Source organism: Agelaius phoeniceus, chromosome 7 (assembly GCF_051311805.1).
Source record: "Agelaius phoeniceus isolate bAgePho1 chromosome 7, bAgePho1.hap1, whole genome shotgun sequence".
Lineage (NCBI taxonomy): Eukaryota > Metazoa > Chordata > Aves > Passeriformes > Icteridae > Agelaius > Agelaius phoeniceus.
This window is the reverse complement of record NC_135271.1, coordinates 31,750,587-31,776,954: the sequence shown is the minus strand read 5'-3', so window position 1 is coordinate 31,776,954 and position 26,368 is coordinate 31,750,587. Positions and strand designations below refer to the sequence as shown.

The 26,368-nt window shown below is 39.4% G+C and overlaps 2 protein-coding genes across 3 annotated transcripts in view; one reads left to right on the top strand and one right to left on the bottom strand.

Annotated features, from left to right (window-relative positions):
- CERS6 (ceramide synthase 6) overlaps positions 1 to 13,264 on the top strand; it is a 97,697-nt gene extending 84,433 nt beyond the window's left edge. Inside the window, exons 9-11 of the mRNA XM_054636546.2 lie at positions 3,962 to 4,118; positions 5,092 to 5,115; positions 7,403 to 13,264. Of these exons, the coding sequence (XP_054492521.1) occupies positions 3,962 to 4,118; positions 5,092 to 5,115; positions 7,403 to 7,564 (343 nt within the window). The 3' untranslated portion in view covers positions 7,565 to 13,264. The remainder of the gene's footprint in view (positions 1 to 3,961; positions 4,119 to 5,091; positions 5,116 to 7,402) is intronic.
- Positions 13,265 to 17,821: 4,557 nt separating this feature from the next.
- On the bottom strand, positions 17,822 to 22,636 carry SPC25 (SPC25 component of NDC80 kinetochore complex). Of its 2 annotated transcripts, none has more exons than XM_054636432.2 (7): positions 22,549 to 22,636; positions 22,121 to 22,289; positions 21,967 to 22,032; positions 21,095 to 21,241; positions 20,842 to 20,946; positions 20,437 to 20,535; positions 17,822 to 19,483 (listed from the first exon to the last, which is right to left on the bottom strand). In XM_054636432.2, exons 2-7 carry the CDS (start codon positions 22,272 to 22,274, stop codon positions 19,350 to 19,352), a joined length of 705 nt encoding a protein of 234 aa, XP_054492407.2. In that variant the 5' UTR covers positions 22,275 to 22,289; positions 22,549 to 22,636; the 3' UTR covers positions 17,822 to 19,349. The 2 variants fall into 2 exon arrangements, with proteins under 2 accessions (XP_054492407.2, XP_077037556.1); XM_077181441.1 differs by lacking the exon at positions 22,549 to 22,636 and adding an exon at positions 22,399 to 22,513.
- Positions 22,637 to 26,368: the final 3,732 nt, after the last annotated feature.

The window sequence follows — 26,368 nt, the reverse complement described above, 5'->3', positions numbered from 1 at the left end:
AATACCTGTTCCTTTCACATGATCTTCCTTTTCAGCTCTTTTTGTTTCTCTCAGGATCCTTTCAGAAGCAAACACAGAATATTTTTGTCAGTTCTCAGACAATATAGATAAGGATTTTACTCTTCCACCCATTCCTCTCTTTCTTTATCTCCCTTCATCTCCAGGTTTTCCTTTCATCCTTAGTGCAAGACAAGGAATCAACTTGCCAAGAATTAGTAGCTGACACCCAAGAGCCTGGATTTGGGCCCACTAAGTAGGGGAGTGTAATGTTAATGAGTCACTGTGGATCTGTTACCTCTAGTGTCCCAAGTACGGCTTTGCTGGCTAGATAAAGAGCTAGAGGAAAAACCTGTGCTACTGTTGGTGTGTTGCAGGTGATTGTTTAGTAGTGGTTGAAAATGTGTTCATTCTATTCTGAGTGTTTAATTAGAGTGGTACTACAGTAAGTACAGGATTATCTCTCCCAGTGGCTCTGATATTGTGGCAGCGTTCCTGAAAAAATACCACAGATTTCTGTAAGAGTAAATTGGAACTTAAGTGGTGAATTTATTTTTATTTGCTTTCATCAGCCATACTGCTTAATTCAAGATGCTAAACTGAGTGCTTCACACAGCCAGGTGCACAACCCTCCTTGGAATGCATTTAACGAGGGAAGAATACCTTCTATGAAATTGTGTTGTGTTCTCCAGCTTCTCAAAATCTTCCAGGGGCTCAGAAAACAAACAGTCCAAAAATTATTTTCAAAAGCAGAAGCTAACATTTAGTTGCAAATTGCAAAGACTTGAGAAATGCTGACAAAAGTTTTCAGAAAGGTAGAGCACTTGCAGCTTAACGTAATTTTCCCCTGTGAGATCAAGTCCAGCTGTTTCCAAGTCAGATACCCAAAAATCAAAGTTTCCACCATTCATTATGAAAAGCTGCAATTTAATCACTGGAGAGCTTTGAAAAGTCCCAGCAAGAGTGTTTACAGATTTAAGTGCTTTTCTGACTATTTTAATCCAATATTTATTTGCATATGCATCTTATAGGCACTTTCTCCTCCATCTATTTTTGTTCTGCTATTTTCAGTCCCTATTACTTGTGTAGTTGATTAAAATGCTTCCATTGAATACTTGAAGCAGTGAAATTGATGGAAAGTGGTCTAACCTGTCTCTCCTCCCCTTCTTCCTCAGTCTCTACAAGTAGAATTTCTCGGTATATTCTGACTCATAACCTTATGAATTTTTCCCCATTTCAGACTTCTAATATGAAATAATTTATTTATTTTGAGAGTTTATTTGCTCACTTCTATTTTTTCTGTAATTTTCTGTATTTTTCACTCAGGTTCTGCTCTGTAGGTGCTTAGATATAGCCTTAGCTCCACGTGAACACCTAGCCTGCACATCAGACCACTGAACCCTCTTAACATTGCTGGGCAATTAATAGGATCCTTTTTGCAGCTTTAATGGAGATTTCCAGTCCTGTCCTTAGTTTGCCAGACATAACAGATTAGAAAACAGTCTTCTTTTTCACTGGAGCTTATTTCCCTGTCTAATACGCAATATATGAGTCATTTGCACATGGGACTGTTTTTGATACCAAAAGCACTCTTTTTGGCCTTGCTTTCTTCCTGACTTCTGCAAGAGTGGACTAACTCATCTCTAATGCTGCTTTTTTTTACTTGACTTCTGTGGAAGTCCCCAGAGATGAATTTGGTCCAGTTAATAAAATATAAACAGACACCTGCAGAAGGTTCACTTACAATTCTGTGGCATTTGAAGTTTTAGACATAGAGACAGTTGAGTGTAAACAATGGTAACTTTATATACAGGAGTTGTTGATTTCAAGTTTGAATTTGATATAATGGTTAGAACTGCAGTAAGCACTGGTGAAGTTGAACAGAGCTGACTCCACGTCTGTTTCGATGTGATGAGAGTGTCCCCTTGAACTGTAAAGTGGGGTGTTACTGTGACAAATATAGCTACCACTGGCAGAACAAATTGCACAAAGCTGAGACTGAAGAGTTCCACCTGACAGAAGCAATAATATATTGGGGTTTTTGCAAACTGGAAAACATTTTCTGGTGCTCACACCATAAACAGAAGACAGTTTAAAAACACTGTCTAGGAAGGTTATAAAACACGCAGCTTCTGTAAGAAGGCAAAAATGAAAAGGTAGAAGTACTATGAAGTACCCCTACAGTATTAAATCCAGTGTATGAGCAATCACTGGTTGATTTTTGATCAATGGTGTTACACACATTGGGTGTTTCATCATTACCACTAAATGTGGTATTCCGGATTTTGTTTGTACATATTTCATACTAGTACTACTTTTTTTTTTTTTTAATTGGTTTTATGTTGCTGGAAAGGGCTGTGGGGAATGTGGTTGTTTATTAGAAAGATGAGACAAATGTCCATAATTTCTCCGGGGAGTTGAGCGCTGCTCTGTGCCCGTGCGGGGTCCCGGTGCTGGCCGGGCTGAACGCGCCATCTAGTGACCAGCGGGGCTGGGCGAGTTAAAACAGGAGCAAAGAACAGAGAGGCAGCGGAGTTTTTAATGAATTTCTGCATCAGCAGGGAAAGTAGATGAAGTTTGACAAATCCTTATATTGCCTTATTTTTTCCAACCTAATTAACAGCCGTTCCTAGATTGTTATTTGTTTTTTAAAATACCATTGTTTCTATTGTCTGTTCTCCACTCTGCTCTCAGGCTGTTTGCTAAGATAGATTGAAATCACCTGCTGTGGCAGGGTATTTGAGCAGAAAGTTAGTGCTGGATTCACAAAGCTTCAGAAGTCATTATAACATCAGTTTACTGCCTGCATCTGAAATGCTGATTCTCAAAAATTTGTTTCAAATGTGTAGAACTGCCTGGATTTCTTAGGGTCATAGAATGATTTGGATTGCAATGTCATTTAGCCCAACCCCCCTGCAATGAGCAGATGTTGTCATCTTATTGCAGGGATTCCATACTGTTCTCTCCTTATCACAAAAGTTTCAAATCTTCTTGCTGTTTCTCGTGGGCAGCTCTCAGAGCACCGACTCTTCTTCATAAAGTGGCCAACTGACTCCAGTTCCCTTCTCAACCACCCACCCCACTCTGTTATAGCACTCTTCTTCTCATTGGTTACAGCTGTGGCCTGGTAAAGTCAGGCCTGTTCTTCATCTTTGATAATTGCCCAGCTGCAACTCCTTAGGAGTAAGATTGCTTTCTACACTATCTTGATTTGCTTATATTCTATCCCACTACAAGCAGGGACATCTTCATCTAGATCAGATTGCTCAGAGCCCTGTCCAACCTGGCCTTGCATGTTTGCAGGGATGGGGAGTCTACAACCTCTCTGGGTAATCTGTTCCAGTGTTTTACCACTCTCATTGTAAACATCCTCTTCTTTAGATTTAGTCTCAATCTACCCTCTTTTAGCTTAAAACCATTAGCCATTGTTTTATCTCAACAGGCCCTACTTAAAAGTTTGTCCCCATGTTTTTATAAGTCCCCTTTAAGTACCAGAAGGCTGCAATGAGGTTTCACATCCCTCCCTGTCCATTGTCCACCTGTCCTGGATGTAACTGCCAAGCCTCACTCATGGTTGTACATAAGTGGTGTGCAAATCGGATTTAGTGCAAAACAGTGGCTAATATGGGGGCCAGTAACTTTTGTTATCAATCAGGGAAGGAGTTATTTGGGTCAACCAACACCTGCTAGCTGTAGAGATGAAGAGAAGAAATGCACACTGAAGACCTTTCTTTTTTGTATGCAATGTTTACAAATCAAGTTAAATATTGAAAGCAACATTTGGGTGTTGTTTCTCTCTGGAGACACCTGTGTGATTTAGTCCAAGTCACTGTTACTTTGAAAACCAACTGTCCATGTGGATTCCATCTAATGAAGTACTTGTCATTTTGATTTTAAAATAACTTCTTTGAAATTGTTGGCTTAAGGAAATGGTTATTATTTTTCTGTCCCTTGTTTTTTCTAGGATATTAAATACAACGTTGTTTGAACTGTATGAAGCTCTGGGCAATTTTCCTGCCTTGTGGGTCTTCAATGTGCTGCTTATGGTTCTTCAAATTCTGCACTGTTTTTGGTCTTACCTAATCATAAAGGCAGCCTACAAAGCTATTTCAAAGGGCAAGGTAAGACAACACGGTTCTGTTTCATGATTTTAAGTTTTCCATTATCAATAGAGGTCACTTTTTGTTTGGGTTTGGTTTTTTTTTCCCTAATCCACAACATACTAGTGAAGACACATCTTGTTTTAGATAAACTCTTCTTTCCTTTCCTGAAAACTTTTTCCCACTCCTAATGATTGTCAGATAGGTTAATAATACTCTGTATAGTGATTGTCTTTATATGTACTTCTGCAATTCCTTTTTACAATGTGGTACACTGAACTAAACTACATTAGGGAAACCAGGTTAAAGAAACCCAACAAGTAAACTGCTTTCTTGGGGCTGCCAGTTTTTTTTTCTTCTTTATAGTAGTTCATAGCAAAATGTTCATTTCACAGCTGGAAATGATAGCAGTAATAATACAAGATTAAATTCTGCTGTGTTTGCTAGTGGCAAAATTACTGATCACAGCCTCTTCTGGGTTTTGGTATTAATGAGGTATTGCAAAGAGCTCTGTATTTTCTTTCTAGTATTCCCAGAGCAAGACTGTTTGGGCTAGACTTTTGTGTCTTGCTGCCTGTGGTACATTTGACAGGAAGATGTCACCCCCAGAAATACATTACAGTTGCTGTGCAGACACAGGGCTTGTGTGCAGATGGTAAAACTAATCCTTACAGATCATGTAAAGTCAGGACACTTTGCCCCATTGATGTGACTGACCCAAAGTGAATGGGATTGTTCTCCAGAAAATTGCTATCTATGAATGTACTGGAGAGCTCAGCCATGCACTGGCAGAGCCCAGAATCTGCCACTCCATCTGTGAAAGACAGTGCATTCACGAGCTGTGTTTTGCCTGGTAGGCATGCTTTAGTCTGCTCTGCTTTTAGAAGTTATTAGCCTCAGCTGTCCTGTCTGAATTATACCAGTGACTTCAAAGACTGCTTCCTCCTGTCTCTTACTCTGCTTGTGTATCCTTTCCCTTGTGCTGTGCTGGAAGGCTGGGAAGTGGAACCCCTTGCACGTAAGTTTCTTTAAATTTACTAAGCAAAAGATTTATTCTGACAGCACTGGTGTTTGTGGTTTGGTTTGCTTTGGTTCTTTTAATTTGTGGTTTCTTCTTGGTATTTATCCACTGTTTGTATTTATATATTTAAGTAAAGACTATCTTGAAAGCCTATTTTACTTCTTGGCTATGCATCACCTAAAACCATTCAAACCCACTTCTATCTGTAGTATCTGGGTGCTATTATGCTTCACCTTTTTACATACAGGGATAGATAAATACATAGATATAGATTGTGTATACACATACTTACATATGTATATATATCTCAGCAGGATAAGCATCTGCTCTGTCAGCATTCAGGGCACACACTTGAGACTGTAATTCCTTCACCTTGTAGTTCTAACAATTGCACAGGAGAAAACTGAGATTGTACAGAGTTAAAGCAGAGTCAGACACTTGCAGTAACACAGTGACCAGGTTAGAGATGGATATGTATGACATATATACAGAGGATTAATTTTCCCTCAGATCTTAAGTTCCTCACTTGCAATGCCATTCTTTCTATTTCTGCAATAAAAGTAAGAACTGTTTTCACAACACATTACAGATATCTTACAGATAAATACTAAGTACTGCAAGACGTGTTGCATTCATATCAGGTTTTAAGTGCAAAGACCTTGCCTGCTTTATTGCTGCATTTAAAAAAAAAAATGGGATCTGCTCCCGTTTTGCAGAACTGGCTACAGCATAGAATCTTATTTTGATTTTTGGCTTTGGGGCAGGACCCTAGCAGAAAAATTGGCAGTGAATCTACTAAGAGAATTTAAGTTGAAGCAGAATTGTTCAGTCATCTGCTCTGCCATCACATAGATCACAGATGCTCAGTACTGTCTGCTGAGACCATTCTCTTCTGTCTGATAAGGGTATAATTCTAAGTGTATTTCTGTACTGCCGCCAGCTGCAATATAAAAGTTCTTTCATATGAAAGACGTTGAAGTAACCTATTAATTGAAGCTCTGTAAAGTATGGAACCAAATTTCTGACCTCAGCTGAAGTCCAGTTTCACAGGTGTCAGAATTGTGGGCTTGCTAGACATTGGCATTGAAAACTTTACTTACTGGGAGCTGTATGGGAACTGTTTTCTTTTTTCACTGGTTCCAAGCAGAATGGTGTCACTCAGGTACTGTGATTTTGCAAGGGCAACACTGAGAGCTCCAAAGGCAAATGGCTCTTTCTGACATGAGAATGGAATTGTCAAGAAGATTTTGCAGAGGAGAGAATTACTGTAGCGAAAAATTACACAGTGGCCCTGTTCTTTAAGCATTTTTAGTTCTTCAGGAAAAAGACTCGCCATGTGTTTGCCCCCTTTTATGTCCATTTGCTATAGTGAAGTCAGCTGTAATTGCCTGATTTTGGCAACCAGCAGATCAATTGTGGATCGATCATGAAGAAATTGGGATGCTCAGCTATACAAACAGGAGTAGAAGCAGGCATGAAAATGGTATCCTTAGAGCTGCATGCCAGTTAAACTTCAGACCTCTTTCTGTTGATGCTGGTTTTTTTGTATTATATCTGGTGGACTCTTGATAATTTTGGAGATTTTCAAGATTTTTCAAAGTCAGCTGAAAATTAGCAGGAAATCCCTAGCAACTAAGGTCCACCTGTTTCTGAAACCCCTTTCCAGTGACACAGTGGGGCACACAGTTGAACTGTGATTCCTGTTTTAGAGATTGAACACGTTTTGCAAGTGCCATTCTCACCTCTTGTCTGAAGTCAGAGACTGGAGTTACTTGATGTGGTGGGTTTTATTTCAAGCAGTACTTGGGTCTCCTCCTGCGAGCACACAACGCTGTTCCCTGGAGCCATGTGGTCTCCAGTGAACTAGGAATTAAGGGGCAGGAAGTTGGGTTGAACATTTTGTATTACCAAAGAGCGGCACTTCAAATGAAATACAGTTGTAGTTAGTAGAGGGGCAGAGGGGCTGAGCCTAGGTTGAATTTGGGAGCTTGGATTGTTGTTTACTTCGGTCTGTGCAAAACTCTTTGCCTTGAGCACTTGGCCATACTACCTGCAGTGCACCAGTGCTGAGTTCTCATCCTGCCTTTGCACGTGGCATAGTATGTGCAGACATCTGTGTTTGAAGTGAGCACAGGCAGGCAAAGACAGAGAAGTGTGCCAGAGCTGAAATCGCCTTCAAAACTCAAATTGAAAAGATGTGTGAATTCTCTGATTCTCTTGAACCAAAGAGCTGAGTTGTTTCCTTACAGTCACCTACTGCCCACTTCTTTTCCACATTCTACAGGTAGCAAAGGATGCCCGAAGTGATGTTGAGTCAAGCTCAGATGAGGAGGAAACAGTACCTCGCTCAAAGGCCCCGCACAGCACGGTCGCCACCAACGGCACCAGCGGTGCCAACGGGACAAATGGGTATCTCACTGGTGCCACTTCCTCAGAGGAGCATTAATCCTTCAGTTCAATCATGAGACACGAACAGAATGAACTGTTTGCTACTGGAAGTAAATTATAAGTCGTGAATGCAGTTTATTCATGTATTTCAGCATCAGAAAAAAATTAGGAGTATCAAAGCATTCTGATAGCACACTGCCATATTTCCTGTTTGTGAATGAAGACAGCACACCATTCTGTATACGTAGGCATGCTGAATGTGTATGTAACTGACACAATGGGAGCAGTATTTTCACTTGTACTGTCTGAAATATTATTTATTTTTTATTCTTTTGGGAAATTCTGGACAAAAGGGAATATCCATTCTCAAACTTTGTGTCTTGGATTCTCGGTAACGGAGAGCATCGTGCTCAGATCTCTTCTGTCCATCCCTGTTGGTTTTGCTGAATCTGCTATAAGTAATAGTTGCTTGATTTGTTACTTACAGTAAGATAGAACATAGCTTTATAGATTTTAGATCTGCTTCAGATATTTTTGCTATCTTTATGTTTTAAAGTACTGGTTTTGAAATTGCCTATCAAATCACAGTTACTGTTCTTCCAACATAATTTGGGGGGGGGGGGGGGGGAAGTGGTAATTGTGGGATATTATTTTAGCGTAATTTAAAATTCAATTTGATGGTTAAATTGCATTAGAAGTAGACTTGATTTGTTGTGCAAATACCCAAAAGCATTGTTGTCAGAACTTTGGATAAATTTGTTACTACCTTTTTTTTTGGCCTTTCAATTTTTGACCTCTACAGATTGTAGCTTTTTGCAGAGATTCCATGTAAGAAGGTGTTTCTTCAAATGCACCATTCTGAATCCAGACTTAACTCCTGAAATTGTTCTTGCGTGTTCACCTGATTGAGAGCAGGGGTGTAATAGGAAAATACAGCAGATGAAAAGTTCATTTCTTCTTCGGACTCAGCTCAGTTTAGGTATTGTTCTCAAAATTATTGCTACTTCCTTAGCAGAGTGAATAGAGGGAGGGCAGAATGTCATACATTACTAAAATTAGTTTATTTTTCATGTGTAAGAACTTGAGCAAAATTCACTTAGCATAATTCACAGCAACCTTTGAATGCTCAGCAGTATTTCATCACCTTTACAAATAAAATTAGGGGGCTTTTGTAAAATAACTTTGCATTCCTTTTTATCCAAGATTTACAAATAGTGTCCCAAAGAAGACATAATAACAGCCTAAGTAAACATCTTTTCAAACATTATATACGTACTTCTTCCAGTCTCCAGATCAAAGTTCGATGTAGGATGCTAAGGATCATACAGCTCTTGCAGGACACTTCTGTGATTTGTGACAGCAGGGCCAAAAGTAGGCAGGGTTCTTGGGTAACAGACTCTATGCAACCTACTGTTCAACAGTATTGTGTGTGCACACAGAACTTATAGACCTTATAGACCAAAGATTGACGTACACACACACACACACACACACACACAGACCACAGACATGTATACATACAAGTTAAAAAAATAACGGAAGGAAAAAAATCTCAAGTGTGTCTTCTATATACAAAGGGATTGGAGTGCTGTGTTCAGCTGGAAACCTGAGCCCTGAGGTCGTTTCTGATTCCTTCCACCTATGCAAATAGTAAAATATAGATGGTTTCTGATGCCATAAAACATGTTTAAAGACTCTGTTTATATAGACATCAATGAAGAAAGTTGTGTTGTCACTTCTTTCTTTTGAAAACTGAGATTTGTCCTATTCTACTGGTCACTCTTTAAAACTTCTAAAACTTTTATTATCCATAGAAACTCCTGTGTGTTAGGAAAAAGGTGGTGTGCTAAAAGCAAGATTGGAATGGCATGAATGGAAATAGTACCTCAACTTAGTAAAGAATAAAGGTAAGAAAACTCAGAAACTCAGATCACAAAAGATCTGTCAGTTCTACTACCCACAGAGCATCTTTTGAAAAACCCAGATAACATTGTAATCCAGCAGCTGCATAGCTTATATGTCCATGAATATATCTGAGGGAGCAAGGGAGCCTTACTTAAATCTCCTTCTCCCCATAAAGTTTTTCTGCCTCTGATTTTTTTCATCTGTCTCCTGTGCATTTGATTTCATACAGTTTTCTGCAGGGCAGGTTATACATGTGAAAATATGCTGATTGCAATGGAAAGTATCCTATCTATGGTGTTTGCAGCTGTGTAGTAATTACTGTGAAGATGATTCCAGGATTTTAAAATAAAACCATCCTGGGATCAATTAAATTAAGATTATAATTTTTGAAATCTGACCTGCTAAAATGATAATGGAGAACATCAGTTTAATTTCATGGTGTTGATTACTGCCACTGAACCATTTCCCTTCTGCAAAGATGGTTACAAAAATGGCATTCTGGAAAAATATTTTGCCTCACATGAGAACAGAATGTTGCTCTGAACTGTCAACATGCACAACATAGACTACATGCTGCAATGTTGGTGATGCAGGGCTGTCCCCAGCAGCAATCCCTGTGCCAGAGGCCTTTAGTCCCTGTTGGTCCTCCTCAGCAATGCTCTGTAATGTTCATTCAGATGTAGAGTCAAGGCTACAACCCTTGAGATGATTTACCATCACTGCATATGCTGTTAGGGTATCACAGAATCATAGAATGTTAAGGGTTAGAGGGGACCTTGAAGATCATCTAGTCCCAACCCCCCTGCCATGAGCAGGGACACTTCACCCTAGGCCAGGTTGCTCAAGACTTTATAAAACCTGACCTTGAACAGTGCCAGAGTTGGGGCAGCCACAGCTTCCCTGGGCAAGCTGTTCAGTATTTTACCACCTCTGAAGTAAAGAATTTCTTTCTAATAGCTAATCTAAACTCTTCTCCTTTTTGCTCCAGTCTTCTTATCAACTTCATAGCCCTTCTCTGGACATGCTCCAACAGTTCTATGTCCTTCTTATGTTGGGGACACCAGAGTTGGCTGCAGTACTCTGGGTGGAGTCTCACGAGAGCAGAGGGACAGAATCCCCTCCCCTGCCCTGCTGCCCTCACTCCTCTGGATGCAGCCCAGGATACATTTGGCTTTCTGGGCTGTGAGTGCACCCTGATGGCTCACAGTGAGTTTTTCACCAACCATCACTCCCAAGTCTTTCCACAGCGTTGTTCTCAATCACTTCTCCACCCAGCCTGTAGGAGTCCCTGGGATTGCCACAACCCAGGAGTAGGACTTTGCACTTGGCTTGCTTGAACTTCATGAGGTTTCCATCAGCCTCCCTCTCAAGCCTGCCAAGGTCCCTTGAGCCCCACTGTTAAATGGTGCATCTGGGATTGAAACTCTTCACTTGAGGTTTAAATTCAGTTGCATCTGTGAAATGCTAAAGCATGTATGCAGTTACCTTGGTTCAGCTAACACACAATGACATACTTAGCCCCTATAATCCTGGCTTTTTGGAGTCTGTTCTTAGCAGTTAGTATAAACTTCATACAGATAAGTCTGGAAAATAAGTGAGGTAAGAGAGATTCAAATGACACATGTGGGGGAATAGGGTAAGAGGAAGCCTTAAGAACTTCACCAACCTTTGCTAAACAATGATCTTTCAAGCTAGAGGTTTATTATAAAAATTATGAATTCACACTTTTTTCTGTCTCTGGTGGGAAGGACCAAGTGATTTAGTGATCAGACATGGCAGTGTGCTTTAATTCATTGTTTCAACTAATGGGTGTGAAAACTTTGGCTTCATCTTCCACTCTGCAGAGAAAATGCCATGCAATTATTTCCTTTTTCATTTGAATTTGATTGCTTTTCTGATTAAGAGCTTTGCAAGGTGCATTTGGAGGTCATCGAGTATTTAGAGGTTGATTGCACATATTTTAGAAGATTGACTGAAATTATTCGCATGGTTCATGGTAAATGTGAGACCTTAAAATGTTCTGTATATTCACACCTTTTGTAGAATTGTAATTTAGTAATTCTAGAAATGAGAGTTTGTACTCTATAACTTCTCTGTCTTTGAGTTCTATGGTCCTTGTTTATAGTACAGTACATGACACAGTGGTTGAGATGTCAAGGTAGAAAAATGAGGAAATTAGAGTTTATTAGTAAATAGTAAGAATTTGTCTTCTCTCCTAGACAGAGCCCAGATTACAGTAAAATAAGATTCAGGTTATCCTTTGTGTGGTGTTTCCCATATTGGCATATTTTGTATCAAAGAAAAATACATGGTGGGTTGGTGGTTTTGTTTGGTTGTTTTTCATAAAGAACAACATTGCAGAAAAAGGTAAAAATACCTGATCAAACAACATGGGTGGACATTGGAGTCTTTTGGGTCTTGATCAATGTTAAGTAGTGCTAGTTTTAAAATACCAAAGTGCCCCATGCTGTTTCCTTGTTGCCCTTTTGTAGTTTTTTCTATCTGTTATTTATTTAATGATTCCAGCAGAATTGGTACAGGTGTCACAGCTTCATATCTCCTGCCTCAGCCTGTGACCATTCTGTGACCATGTGATTGCCAATGCCAAATGCTTTTTCTGAGACCAAGTACATGCACTAAAGCTTTGCTTACAGTGAAGTGATTCTTGTCTTAAATCTGTATGTGATTCAGGTGAAAATCACTTCCTGGTTGTGAACAGGACATGAGGGCGAAAGCTGTGACCCTGCAGCACACGCCACTGCTGCTCACTGCTGGGTGATTGAGGCACTCCCTGTTTTACTCAGAGTGCTCCACTGGGAAGCCTAATGCCCATTTCATTCATTTTCTCATTACCACAGCCTTCTGTATCTCAGAGAAATATGGGCTACCATTGGTTTTATACAGCTGATGCTTTGGTATTTTCTTAATCTCTTTGCTACAACTCATTTTTGTATGTCTCCTATTGTCTACTTCCTGTGACATTTGTGGGAGAGGAGTATTAAATACTTTTTACCCTTCTTGTAATGTAGACCCTCTTAGGCCTAACTTCAGTGTTCTGCAAACTACAGTTGCCTTTAAACCATGAAGCAAAACCAGTTTGTATTACTTGTTTTGACTGGTTTTGATTTGGAACAGGGACCTAATGGGAACTTCAGTAAGACAACATTATTCTTTTTTTCCCTTTTCTTTTAAAAAGCTCTAGTGGAGGTTTGGAAAGGTGGTGTACATGTACAGCCTTTACACTGTAAAGATTTCTGATTGTAGTTGCAATGAAAACACAGTGTTTGAGTGTGTCTCTGCAGACTTCTCAATCTTTGAAATTGCTTTCATTTAAAAAACTGGAGGAAATACCATGAAAGGATGTTTTGGAGTCACGTCAACGATCACATGTGTCAGACAAAAGGCAAAAAATACTGTCTTACATGACTTAAAATGGGTGCAACAAAACACATTTTCTGACTTCTGCTGAGCTTCAGCTTTTTGCTGTTCTTGTTTACACAAGCTCTCATACCATACTGTGCATGTTGACTGCTGCAAGTCAGGGGGAGGCAGATGTGACACATTTTCACCTGTGTTTTCATGACAATCCTGTGCTTGAGCAACTCTTTCAGAAATGTGGTGATGTGTAGGAACTCCACTGTTCTGGATACAGTGATGCACTAGCTAGAAGTCCTTTCATGTATAGCTATTGTGTGGAACTTTGGGAGTTATTTTGTCTTTTATTTGACTGGGTTTGGGGTTTTTTCTAATACAGAGAAAAATTATTCCTCATAAAATCTCTGGAACCAACCAGTATTGTGGGCTATTTTAATTTGGAGACAGTTTCATAATAAACATAAGTATTAGAAATGTAGATTTTGTTTTCTTATTTTTTTCTATGAGATGCAGACAATGTTTTCCTTTGTTTTAGCTCAAAGGTTTTTACCCACACTGTAGACTCCAACACTCTTTGGACAGATCCAAGTATGTCTTTGCTGCATTCATCACTGTAGTACTTTATGTTATTTCTTGTATGAAACTGTTTGTAACCTGAAGTGTTGGAAGATCAAGTTCTCTCAATACAAACTAAAATATTTTCATTACCGAAAAAAGGACAATTTTCTAGGATTTAAACATCAAAATTTTGCATGGTAATAACTCCTGAATGTCCAACTGGGCCCACTTTGGAAAAGCTGTCTTTTTTTCAGTGAGCAGATTTTCTTTAGAAATACACATTCAGTTTTCTTTTAAGGAGAAACTGTCACTCAGCAAAGCACCACCTACTAGCCTCCTGTGGAAGTGAGAGAAAAGAGCTCTCTTAGGACTGGCTCTCCATAGGAAAAGCTGCAGCTCACCAAAGTAAAGCCTACAAAACACCATTATCAGGCAGGCTCTGCTGCAGCATTAAAAGATGATGAGGAAGTACTTAGAAATGGGATGCCTGAAAAAATTCTGGTAACTTCAGCACAAAGAAATTTAGGCAATTTAGTCCTCATAACACAAGTATCAGTCATATAGGGATCTTCACACATCAGTTGAAGTTTTACACTGGAAGAGAAGTAAGCCTTTTTGCAAATGGGGTGTGCATTGTGTTAAAGAACTGTAGACCTTTAGCAATTGTAGTTGTTAATATGGCTCTGTGATAATATATAGAGACTCTTGTGTTACATTTAATATAGCATTTCAATTCATGTTTATTGAAGGTATTTATGAAGAGATTTACTTATGTGGAATATCGTCCAGTGGTATGTCTAATGTCTTTTGCTCCCTATGCCACATATGCTCCTCAACTTATGCAGCACAAGGGAGAGCCAGTGTGTGCATAACGTGATACAGAGAGAGACCTTAATGCTCTGGCTCTAAGTCTGTAAAGGACCCTTTGCACAGGAAACAGTGGCTCTCAGAGGACAGCAGGAGGACAGCTGCTTCAGGAGAGTTAGAAGGCAATGACACAGTTTCCTGTAGATTTAGAAGGTGAGTGAAGGGAATCCAAATGTGTAGCTGTACCAGATGAGCAAATTTCTGCACGACTCAGTAGCTCATCATGCTGTGATGGACAGAGGCTGGGAGCTTATGTGGAGGGAAGTTAGTCCCAGGTCTGCTAGTGTGGGTGGAGGGTTCGTTTCCCTAAATTGTGCTGGGGTTTTTGGTCTTTTTGGTGATCCATTCTGCTGCAGCTAGTCCTGCCCCTGGACAGATTTTACACTGTCTACTCTTGTCAGCCAGTAACCTTCTTAAGTGGCTTAAGTGGGTTTCACAGAACAAGATGCCAATTTGTATTTTATGCCCACCTTCTCCAGCCCTGAGTCTGCCAAACCAATGATGATTCTTGTAGAGGGATTTCTTAAATGCAGAGTTGTGTGCAACAATGACATGTTCCTGAGGTTCTGACTTTCAAAGGTAATTGTTTACATGTGACACAGAACTGTTAGCTTTTGGTCACTGGAAACTGTAATATAAAAGTAAGTATTAGAAGTTGAGTATTGAGGGGTTTTTAAGAGTAACATGACCTACTTGTAATGTTACTGCTATAGTTCACTGATCAGATGAAAAGGTAATGTACTCTTAAGCTACTGGCTGGCAACATATATTTACATTCCTAAATTATTGCTCTTTCATGGACATCTGAAAAACACCACAGTGGGTGAGGTTTTTTATGCTTTTTAAACATTTCAAAGTGTAAGGTACTCTCCCTAGAAAATACTGTGCAGATTATTTCTCAGTTTTCCAGAACAACCAAGCAAAGTCCCTGCACAACTGCTATATTTCTTGCATATTTACATGAACTTTTTGCAATCTCCCCTCACAAAAAAAGTCCTGAAACCCAAAGATGAAATGTGATCCTTCCTTAATTAAACTTGCGTCAGCTCTCTCACATTAATCTAACTAGCAATTTTATGTCCTATTTCTGAGCCTATGATGAGGATAACCTCACCTTTTAATTCACAGTAATGGTAATTATAATTACTGTTGGGTCTCCTAAGGTGTCTTTGAAGGAGCTGCTTCCTACCAGAAAGCAGCTATTTGCTATTTCATAGTTACTTTTGTTTAGTCCCTCATTTAGGCTTAATTTAAACTTAATTCATCCAAAGCATTTAGTTCTCATTTTTACATGTGGTCTCTCACAGAACTATCTCCCAGGGGAGATCACTGCCCATAGCTGTTACTTTATGGGACAGTGTATTCATATTTCAGTTCCAGAAACGATTTGCATGTAAATAGTCTAGCTCACTTACAGGTCCAACATTTGGTCCTTCAGCAATGTTGAGGAAGTGATGACCCAAGTTGTGGCACCACCTGGACTGGGTGGATGTAAATAACAGCCAGGACTGCTGTCCAGACTACAAACAGCCTTTTCACATGATTTTTTTTTTAATAACTGCTCCACTTTAATACCAATTTCCTACTAACTGAATCTCATTTTTTCTAAGGCTTTTTGTTAAGGAGCATGTGAACCATTGAGATTATGTATAGTTAAGCTGTGATGGTCTGCACTACTCTTGCAACTTGTCCAAGCATCCAGCACAAACACAGCAGCTGTTTTGCATAGAAGAACTCCTCTGTAAGATTTGACAGGTAACTATTATAGACTGCTAACTGTATTATCTGGGAGAAGAAGAATGGGTTGCTAACAGCAAAGGGAAACAGCAGGAGCAGTTGGGAACAGTAAACCATTTTTCTTGTGTAAATTGCATTCACATTGATTGTGGATTTCATATTTTGATTCAATGGGATGCCATTAGCACAACACTTAGTAAAGGTGATGCCTAGTGTACTACAGTCCCAAGCAGACTGTCAGAATTGTGGACTAACCTTAGAGAAGGCTGGAGCCTAAAAAGATGGGTAATTGCTGCAGAGTTGCAGTTGACAGCATTGAGAATTGCATGCCAGAAGAGGATTTTCTTCTTTCCTTTAGAAACATGAGTTGATCAGATGGCTTATCTGCCTTTGCAATAAGTGCAGGAAAATACAGGCCAGTAAGTCATGCTGATACAATACTAAAAAAATAAAATTACCTATTTGCTGCATTGTCTTTCCATTATAAGGTTGGGTCATACATGGAGTTAAACAAGCAAAATTCTCTCATTAGCTTTGCATGGGAAGATAAGTATTAGTTGTTTGCCTATGAGGTAAGCATTTACATTAATGTATTGTGCTGTAACTTAGCTAGTAAACCACCCACGAGGTCACCTATCACTTCGACCTATTCCTCACTTAGCCAAAAGGTTAATGTATGCAGTCTTCTCTGAAAAGCCTGATTTCCTTTATGGTAATTGCAATTGCCATCAGTATGAAATGTAGCATGCTTCTAAATCAAAATAGTGATACATAGCTGGTGTTCTAACAGACCTGTTTCTCTGCCCAGCCAGTTATTCCAGCTGAAGCTGTGGAGTAGAAGATAATGGATAATGAAGAATTGAGCCCATGATCCAGTAGCTAGTGCAAGTCAGTCAAAGAGCATGTTTCCACATAGAGAGTTATCTATCAGTCACAAAACAGGTGAGTTAGTAGCAATTTGCATTGTTCAACATGCTGTGACTGAAGAGGGAGAAAATCACACTGAAGTTAATTGTATCTTATTTCAATTAATCATTTCAGTGCATAACTACTTATGTATATCCATAAAAACGTCATATGAAAAACCACCACATGCTTGCATGGCTAAACACTATTTTTAGCTTCTGTCAGTCTCCCCAGCAACTTTTGAATGTGTTGCTCAATTAGTCCAAATTTGAAAAGAAGATTGTGTTGCAGTTATCTCTGTCCTTATAATGTACTTAAAGTTAGCAGTCAGGTACAGAGGAGAACCACAGATCAATGCACTGGACAAAGAGTAGGCAGGGTGCAACTGGTGTCCTGCAGCTTCAGCAGCAGCAAAGCAGGAGCCAAATGGCATAACTCAGGAGTGGTTCTATGGCTCTGATCCTTAGAGTGTAAAGAAGAGCTGAATATCACAGTGAAGAGAATGGCACTGTTCAAGGACAAACCCACAGATCTGGAGGAAATCAGGCTTCATTGCCTCTGCTTCTGCTACAACAACTTATAAATAAGCTCAAGACTCTAAAGAGTTCTCTGTGTACAGAGCTGTCAAAGTAATTAGGGATAATATGGATAAAAAGAATGGAGTGCCACTGTCTGGCAATCAGAGCCATTCCTCCCAACCCTTCAGGCATACAATCCCGTTCTAACAGTAATGCCTCATATAACTGAATTGCAACTATTGCTTTCAAAAAGGTAAGACTAATACCACAATCATTTAGTATAGCTTATTCACACAGTTGAAATACATACTCTTACTGTGCCTGTGGGACTGATTTATGCATGCATATCTTTGTTATGTCAAGTTCCACAAGCCTTTTAAAAAGTTATAAATCACAAGTGAGTTCACAGCAATGTTACGGTATTACAATGACAAAACTAATTTAGACAATTTCAAGGTTCTGAATAAATGCAGTTTATTGACACAGTAGAGAAGACAGTATGGCACAAACAGAGCATTCTTCCTGAGAAGTACCTGCAACTTAAATCCTGTTAATCTGATTGAAAAGAAAGCAAATCCACTAATGAACAATGAGACCCTAAAGTCAGGTTCCCATCCCTCATCTTTTTGTACCATTGCCAGTTACAGAATTCTAAGAGAGGACACAGGGTTTGTCCTGAGAGAGGACACAAAGCAGAAACTGAGGATTTGTTTTATTTGAGATGTCACTATAGTAATGCTTAGTAATTCTCTGCTGCTATTCTATTCCAAAATTGCAGTGTAATCAATTGGCACCTTTACCTTTCTTACTGTTCTTTGTGTATAACTGGCTGTAACACAAGAAAAAAAATCAATAGGGCACACCAAGGAAAATGATGCACTACTTAGGAAAACAGCAAATTATGCCCTATAGAGAAGAAGAAATGGAAGATTATCTCTTTTACTTTTTTTGTTAAGTTGTGCTCCTAGAAGATGAGCATGTAAGTCTGTGGTGCACCCATCAAGCTATATGGTTAAGTTCAGACAAACCAAATTATTTAAAATACAGTTCACATGTGACTGGGAAATATTCCCAACTGTACTAAGAATATCTGATCAGATCAGATCTGATCTGATCACCACATTTAAACATGCCTAAATGACTAGGTCGTACATATTAGTTTTTGATTCACTAGAATTTCTAGGACTGAACTTCATCAAGACTTTATTTGAACTATGGTATATTATCAAATGAAGCATTTTCTTTCTTGTTATAACAGTCCTTTTAAATATTTCTGTAAAAATGAAAACAGTTTACAGGATAGAAAAAGAATATTTTCAATCAAAGCTGAGCATTGTGGTAGTAATAGTCTTCTTGATAAGATTAAAAATACACACATGATTTATCTGTCACCACTATATTTCATACTTCAATACACTATACTTCAGGCTTTGCCATGTCAAAAGATTTCCAATGACAAAGTTTAACAGACCAGAAGAAAAACAACCATTTAGATGCATGAATAGAAATGCTAACACAGTACAGTACAAGTTAAGGTAAAAATCAAGACAATGACCTATGACACAAGTAACTGAAGTAAGTGCTAAGCTTCAGCACACTTTTTTTAATACGTTTCAGGCCTACTTCAAATATGGAAAAACTTTAAAGACACATCAATGCTTTTGGAAAAGATAATCAAAATAAAGTAGCTTCTGTAGTTTGTGTATCTCCCTGGGGCAGCTAAATACAAACCATTGCATCATTAATGCACGTAATGGATCAAAATTTACATGTCCAGAGACATTCAGTTAAGGCAGTAGTTGGTGATACCAATGTTCAAAGAATGATTCAAAATGTGTCCAGATAACAGTAGATTAAAATACTGCTTTCATTATCTTTATTTAGAAATTAGGAGTCAAACATTGATAAATACACCATTTCACCAACAGGAAGGGAGTAAGAGTGCTCTACATCCAGAAAGAGAGGTACAAACCAGTTTCATGCATGCTGTTTATATGATAAAGCAGTGAAAGCTTTTCTGATGTTGGCAACAAATGCAGAAAAATTGTTAGTTTCTCTCAGTTTAAGCTGTAACTCTGCAATACAGTCCAGAGGAGGAGTACAGGAATTCACTAGAATGACACAAATTTGCAAAATATTAGACTACTATTAAAAGAATAAATCCATACCAGTGTTTTCCTGCACCTATGAAATACTAATGTAGTTTCTTGTCATTTTATGTTTTCACTTCCACCTGCATTATTTTGGAGAAGCCTCATTTTCTTTCAGCAAAGAGAAAGCCTCAAAGAACTTAACAGGTTTTTTGCTTTACTGACCTCCCACTCAGTGCTGTGCTCCTGCCTGAGTTGTTACAGCAATTCCCAGGAATCCATAGCCTACTCAAAAACTGAAACACATTCCTAAACCATGTTGTTGCTCTGCAGACAAGCAGATTGTAAACTGATGTAGCCCAGCTTATGATAGACTTTTAACTTCAACAGTTTAGGTCTGAATCAGTAAAACCAGAAATCTGTTCAGTTCATACCCAGAGGCATGGCAGAGCCCCAGTAGCATCTGTCTAGAAGCTATCCAGCACTCAAATTCCATAAATGAACTAAGATCCATATAGCCAAACCAGCTTTGAGATCCAAAAGGCTGTGCCCTTACAGAAGGGGAATGCTGGATTTCAAGTTTTATTCTTTCATCTATATCAGTCACCCTTTTTTTGCCTCTAGGCTTCTAGAACAAGTTGAAATATGCCTGTCAGCATACACAGGCAGAAACTGTAGCAGAAACAAACTGCAAATGAAGCATCCTCATCTCTGTATGTGGTCCTTCTCTTGCTTTGCTTGATACAAAGTAAACAGCATCTCCACAAATGGAGGGCAGCGAATTTAAGCAGTCCTATTTTCATGTAAGTTAACAAGACAAACATAATTAAAGAAACAATATTACCATTGCAAGATTTTTCATTTGGCAATTGGAAGATAAAAGATTACAATTAAATTGCACTTTACTCCTCTCCTTTTTTCAAATAGACGTGTCAGATTCAGTCCTCTAATTTAAGTATTCAAAATACACATACCTTCATAGTCACCTTGTTCATTTATGGAAAGGGTACACACATATGGCTTATCAGGATCTTTGTGGTCAATGTGTCTGAATATAAACTGTAATTGCTCATCTAAAATGAACACAAACAGAAGTAATTAACACCATTAACTTCTGCTGCAGAGTCACAATGATGATTAAAAATCACAATACAAAGTTAGTTTCAATTAATATTCTTAGAACACTGACAAATTAAGCAACCCTGGCCTCTTTGCAAGACAAATGCATTTTAGCATATTTTGCCATTTGAAGGACAAATGTATTAGCTGGGCTAATCCAACTGATCAAGTGTGTAAGCTATGTGCTCTTCACTGCACAATCCAACATGAACCACATTGTATCAGTGCACACAGAAACTATGGAAGCTACAGAAACCTACCTGGAATTCTACGCATCTCCAATGCAAGATGCTCTTGAAACAAAGTTTTAATCTTGCTCACTTGTTCCAGTTTCTCCTTGGCAGCTTTATTTTTAGAAGATTTTACTAGAATTTAAAAGTCCACTGTAAGTATCAAAGGCAAAACAAGCACATAGAAACCATCTAGAACAGCAGAAAAGCCACAAAGAGTGAGTGTTAAAAACAACCCCTCCTTCAGTTACAAAAATTTACTTATTATCCTTTTCTTTCTTACTTTCCATTTTCTTCATCAACTCTTGTTTAAGCTCTTGGATGCTGTCAGTCAAGTTCTTCTGCTGCTCTTGTTCTTGATTTAGCTTTGATTTTATTTCTGTCAACTGCTCTTCCTTTTCTGCTATGTATTTGCTCTGCTGGAGAATCTCTGAAAGGAGGCAAGAAAATATGAACATACACAGTTGATTAAGTATGTCCCTGCTATTTAAAACTTAAGTAGTTTGAAATTATTTGTATTAATAAAACACAGTGGAATGCATGCTACCATAGCTGCAGAGAGAAGTCATTCCTAAGAGAAGCTACAAAGTATGGAGCTGCTCTGATACTTAAATGAGATGAAATTTGTTTCTGGTGCCAGCACTACATACATCTCAAAGCATGAAGATGGTGGCTCCTGCCCACAGGTAATGACAGAAAGCCAAGAATGGAAACACTGACTGATATGAGAGCTGCAATCATTTTTACCTGATATTCTGAAGTTTACAAAATTCAGCAAAGTTAACCCTAGACTGATGAGCTCACAGTATTCTCTTACTAATATGGAAAAGACATAAATAACTTCACAATACTTAGCTTTACTAAGCAATTTGATTTACTTTTTCTACTGCAGTCAAAAAATCTGACACTATTGTTTTAAATACTTATGCTCTATGCAGAAAACATATTTTTGCATTATCAAGGAAGTTTTTCAACAAATTGATTTTGACTTGAAATTTACATTGTAAATTTATATTGTAATCAACCCATTATGTTTGGGTTTAATTCTGTCTTCATTCTGATGTTATTACTTACCTTTTCAAACGTGAAGCTAAACATACTATTCAGCTATACTAAGTTAATTTTATAAAGGTTGTACACAATAAATAACCGTACCATTGTTATACTCGTGAATTTTGTCAATCATCACGTCCTCTTCTTTCAGCTTCTTGGACCATTTCTCTGTAAGGGAAAGTTACTTCAGTTATCTGAAAAAGTTTGATGACAACTTGCAAAAAGCAGAGTTAACAGGAGCATAGAGCCTTTGTACCTGTAAGAGCTTCTAAAGTCTCCTTGCACAAATCTCTCAGCGCTGAAGTCTGGTTGTTCTGTTCAGTGCCATAACTGATTTTAAACTGGATCCAAAACTCTTTCATATCTCTTTCAAAGAGTGTTACTTCATCTTCCGCCGGTGCATTACCCATAGCGCTGTTCCAGACCTGTACGGGAACAGACGCAGCGTCAGGGCGCGGGAGGCAATGGCAGCACGGCTAACTCAGAGCGCGAACGCTCCGGGCTGGTTCTACCGCCCCGCCTTGTTGTTCAAACCTCTCCGCGCAAGTTGTTTTTGTTGTCACCATCGGCTCACTGGGAGCCGCGTTTCCCTCGCCACTCTCCCGACGCTCAGCTCCCGCGCCAGGGGAGGTTCCCCCCACCGCCCCTCACCGCCCGCCGGCCCCATCCCCGGCCCGCACCCACCGCGTCCGCGCCGCGCCGCTTCCCGCCGCCAACGGCTGCTCCCGCCCGCCCCGCAGCAAGCGCGCCGCTGATTGGCTGAGCCCCGCCCCGGGCCCGCCGGCCGTTGCTGCGGCGACGAGCGCGAGGCGCGGCCAGCGTGAGGGGCGCGGCCGCCATGGCGGGGCGGGCTGGCGGTGCTATGAGGGGCGGCTCCCGGCTGCCGCCCGTTCCCCTCGGGATTGCTGCTTGGGAGGCGCTCTCTGAGTCTGCTGCCTGCAGGGCTGGTGGGGGAAACAGCCTGCTCGGTGCTGAGCAAACAGCGCGGCTCATTTACGCTCCTCTGAAGGCACAGCTTGTTCCCCCTGTCTGGTTTACTCGTGGAACACACTTACGGTAACTGATCTTAAATTTTGTGAGTTTCCCGATAGCCTTTTAATTTGACCGACTTGAATTCTCTCAAGAATGTGGATGAAGCTCGTTCTGACAGGAGAATGACCTGCAGGGGTAATTGCAGTCCTTTTGGTGCAAACAAAACCACCATACAGCAGCCCTCCCTGTACCCAGCCAAACATTTGCCATAAATGTCTGTCAAAGTGAGTTTGCTCTTTATGACAATGTGACTGGTTTTTCTCCAGTTGTTTGTATTCCCTTTTAGCTCTTGATAAGCACTAGTTTGTGATCCAAGATAGCAGCTTTCAGTTTATTAAGAAAGCTACTTTTAATAATTTTTTTACCATAGCTAATTAATTACTCCTAATTTCGTTTATGCTAGTGCTATCTAGGTAATCCCAGAACAATGTATATTTAGCATTGCTTTGAGGATTGCTGTCTAAAAGTACTAATTACTATCTTCCACCTGTGCAATGCTTAGCAAAGTCTGAGCTGGGACCACCAACCATTAGTTCCATTACTCTTACACAGATTTCTTGTATAAACCCTTTTACCCCACTGTATTCCTGTCTTGTTTAACTTGGACACATTGTTCTCCAGATTTCACAGTTTCCTCAGCATTGTTCCTAAAGCTAATAAACCCCTGTTTCTTACCTGCTTCACACTTAAATGTGCTGAAGTTGGGCTGGTCCAAGGATGATTACCTAGCTGCAAATGGATTTGGGCACTCTGAACCTGTACCTTATGGCTTTTTTTATTTAGCAACATTTCTTGCCTAGGCAAGTGCATGCTGTTAATATAAAGTTTCAGTGTTGCTCCTGACAATGTTAGCTTTTATTATTTGGGTTCATAACTTTCTGAATACACAATTTTCCTAGTCCCTGGAGTTTTGTAAATACAAGTTAAACTAATCTAAACAAGTCCTGTTTTCTCAACCATAATCTTTTGGTGGGTTCTACAGCTGCATAACGCAGATAATGAGTTCACTCCACAGTAGCTGGCTCAAAAATGTTAGGTATCTTTTCTTCATCAGTGAAGTTTTTCTAGACTCATTAGTCCTATTTCTTTGTTTTACACTTTCACCCACCAAAGACTAAATGCACGTGACATTTACTGGCAGAATCCATACCTTAATTTATCTCTTTTCTGATTCATTTAGAGGTTTTGAGAGACATGAACTGTACTATAACCTATCTTCAACCTTTCCCACTACTGTCCACCATCAGTTTACCAAGTGTGTGTTTCAGGGAAGCACAGTGATTTTGGCAAGTCCTAATTTTCAGTTCAAACTGATGGTTTTTGCCAGCTGCAAACAGGAATATGGCTTCATGGCCCAAACTAGTGCAGGTCAGATGCTTCTTCAGTCCTCTTCTGGGTCTGATTAAAGAGGCTCCATAGACAGAAATGCTGGCAGCCAACCCACCGTAACTCTAGCCCAGACAATTGTTCTGAATTGTTGCTTTCCAAATGTCTGTCCTAGCAAGCCATGGAGTAGTCATGGATGGAAAAAAGTTTCATGGTGATTTACCCTATTTTTAACACTATGGGCTTGGCTGGAGACCATTAATTGTGCTATTTCTGCATTTTCCAGCTCTTCATGGGTGTCCTTTTAGGCCCAGCCTACTTGGTTAAACTCAGGGTTCCTGGGGGTACAGCAGCAGCCACAGGGTGACAGTTCCCTGCAGTCAAACTGAAGGGCAGAATGTTGCCAACAAAAATCTGCTGCTTTATTTTATTGGTAACAGAAAGTATGTCCTGGGCAGTTCTGGGTTAAGAAGCAGCTGAAAAGTCTAGCTCAGGGCTGGAGAGCTGCTGAAGCTTATAAGGACATTCTAAAGGAGCACAGAATTGACAAGCTGGTAGTAATAAACTGACTCAGCTACTTCTTGTGGCAGGTTTCTGACTCCCTGGGCTATAGTTGGCATAGAGCTAGTTTTAACAGTTAGAGCAGGCTAGGGATTAGAGAGTGACAGTAAGACAGGAATCTTATTGGAAAGGGAATTGAAAAAATGGGTTGGGGATTGTTGCTCTAATGGGTTCAGTTCCATTTCTGCCTGCAGTTCATGGAACTTGAAGGAATTTTACCCCTCTAGGTTGCTTCTAATTTCTAAAAGGTAGTTCTTCATACTTAAAATAAGTAAAATTCCTTATATGTGACTTTTTCATAGGCATGCCAGAATTGTATTCCATGCATTGTTTGTATAATTTATACTGTTGCACTTATAAACAGAATGAAATCTAATTACATAACTAATTTACATTACTAATGTAAACAAATATTAAGGTCTGGCAGGTCTGGTTATTGTTATAGTGCACAGATTAGTTTTGTTGGCTTTGTGTGCTTGCATAGTTAACTTTATAGCAAAGAGTAATGACTGTACTAACTGGGAAAGATTGGATTAAGGTGGCAGAATGAAGAGAAGGAGACTGGGTCACGTTAACTATTGCTAAACCTCTATTGGTCAGCTCAACCCTAAAAAAGCCTGAGTCCAATGAGGAATGCTTGAGGACATGGAATAAGAAAGAAAGTAAAAAATGAGAGGGCACAAGCTTCTTGAAATATTCTTCTCTTCCTAATTAAAAAATTAAGGTATATCTTTTCAGTGTTCCTCTAGGAAAACGTTCACACCTGAGAAAATGCCTGTCAGCTGTTGTATAGAGTGTCTGCTGGTGAACTTAGCAAATTGCTTGTTAATCCTTGTAGTTGGTCCAGTGTCAGTGGAAATACTGGTGTGGAAATTCATGTTATTGTTCAATTAACTAAGCATAATGTACCAGAAAGTTAGGCCCATTACATAGGCGTCCATTAACAGTGTTTCAAAAAATGTTTGCTTTGGTGGCTTTTCCATGCCTTGCAAACATTTACTTAAAAGCATCTGTTGACTGTTATGTAATATTTGCTCTAATATGGAGGTGCAAGGCAGCTGTAAACATTTTATCCTCCCTTCAGTGGATCATCAGCATGACTCTTGCTTTTACATTTTATGTGTGTGTATATACGAAGTCTTTGTTTTTGTGTGTCTTGGAAAACACAGTAAATCAAGAAATTATCAATAAATTTTAAAATGTATGAACAGATAACATTTGAAAGGTTTTTGCTTTGAGCTAAGAACTAATTTATGTGAAGGCCAAACCTTGGCTCTCCAATATCAAAACAAGAGAAAGTTTCAATTTAAAAACCTAATTGCCTACACATTCTGACCATTTTGTATAGATCATTAGGTTCCCTGCAATTCCCCATACTAAAATACAGGAAACAGTTTTATTTTGAGTGAGTTTGAAGCACTAGGGGGATTACAGAAGCTTTTTGCAGTGCTTTGCATAGAGGAGTGAGGGAAGGTCTATTGAGGAAGTGCTTTTCCTTTGTCAAACAAGTTACTAACTATAGTATTTCAAGTCATGTTTCACCATCTTTGTTGGTTATTACAGCTGGGAAGGTCTTCAGTGTCTC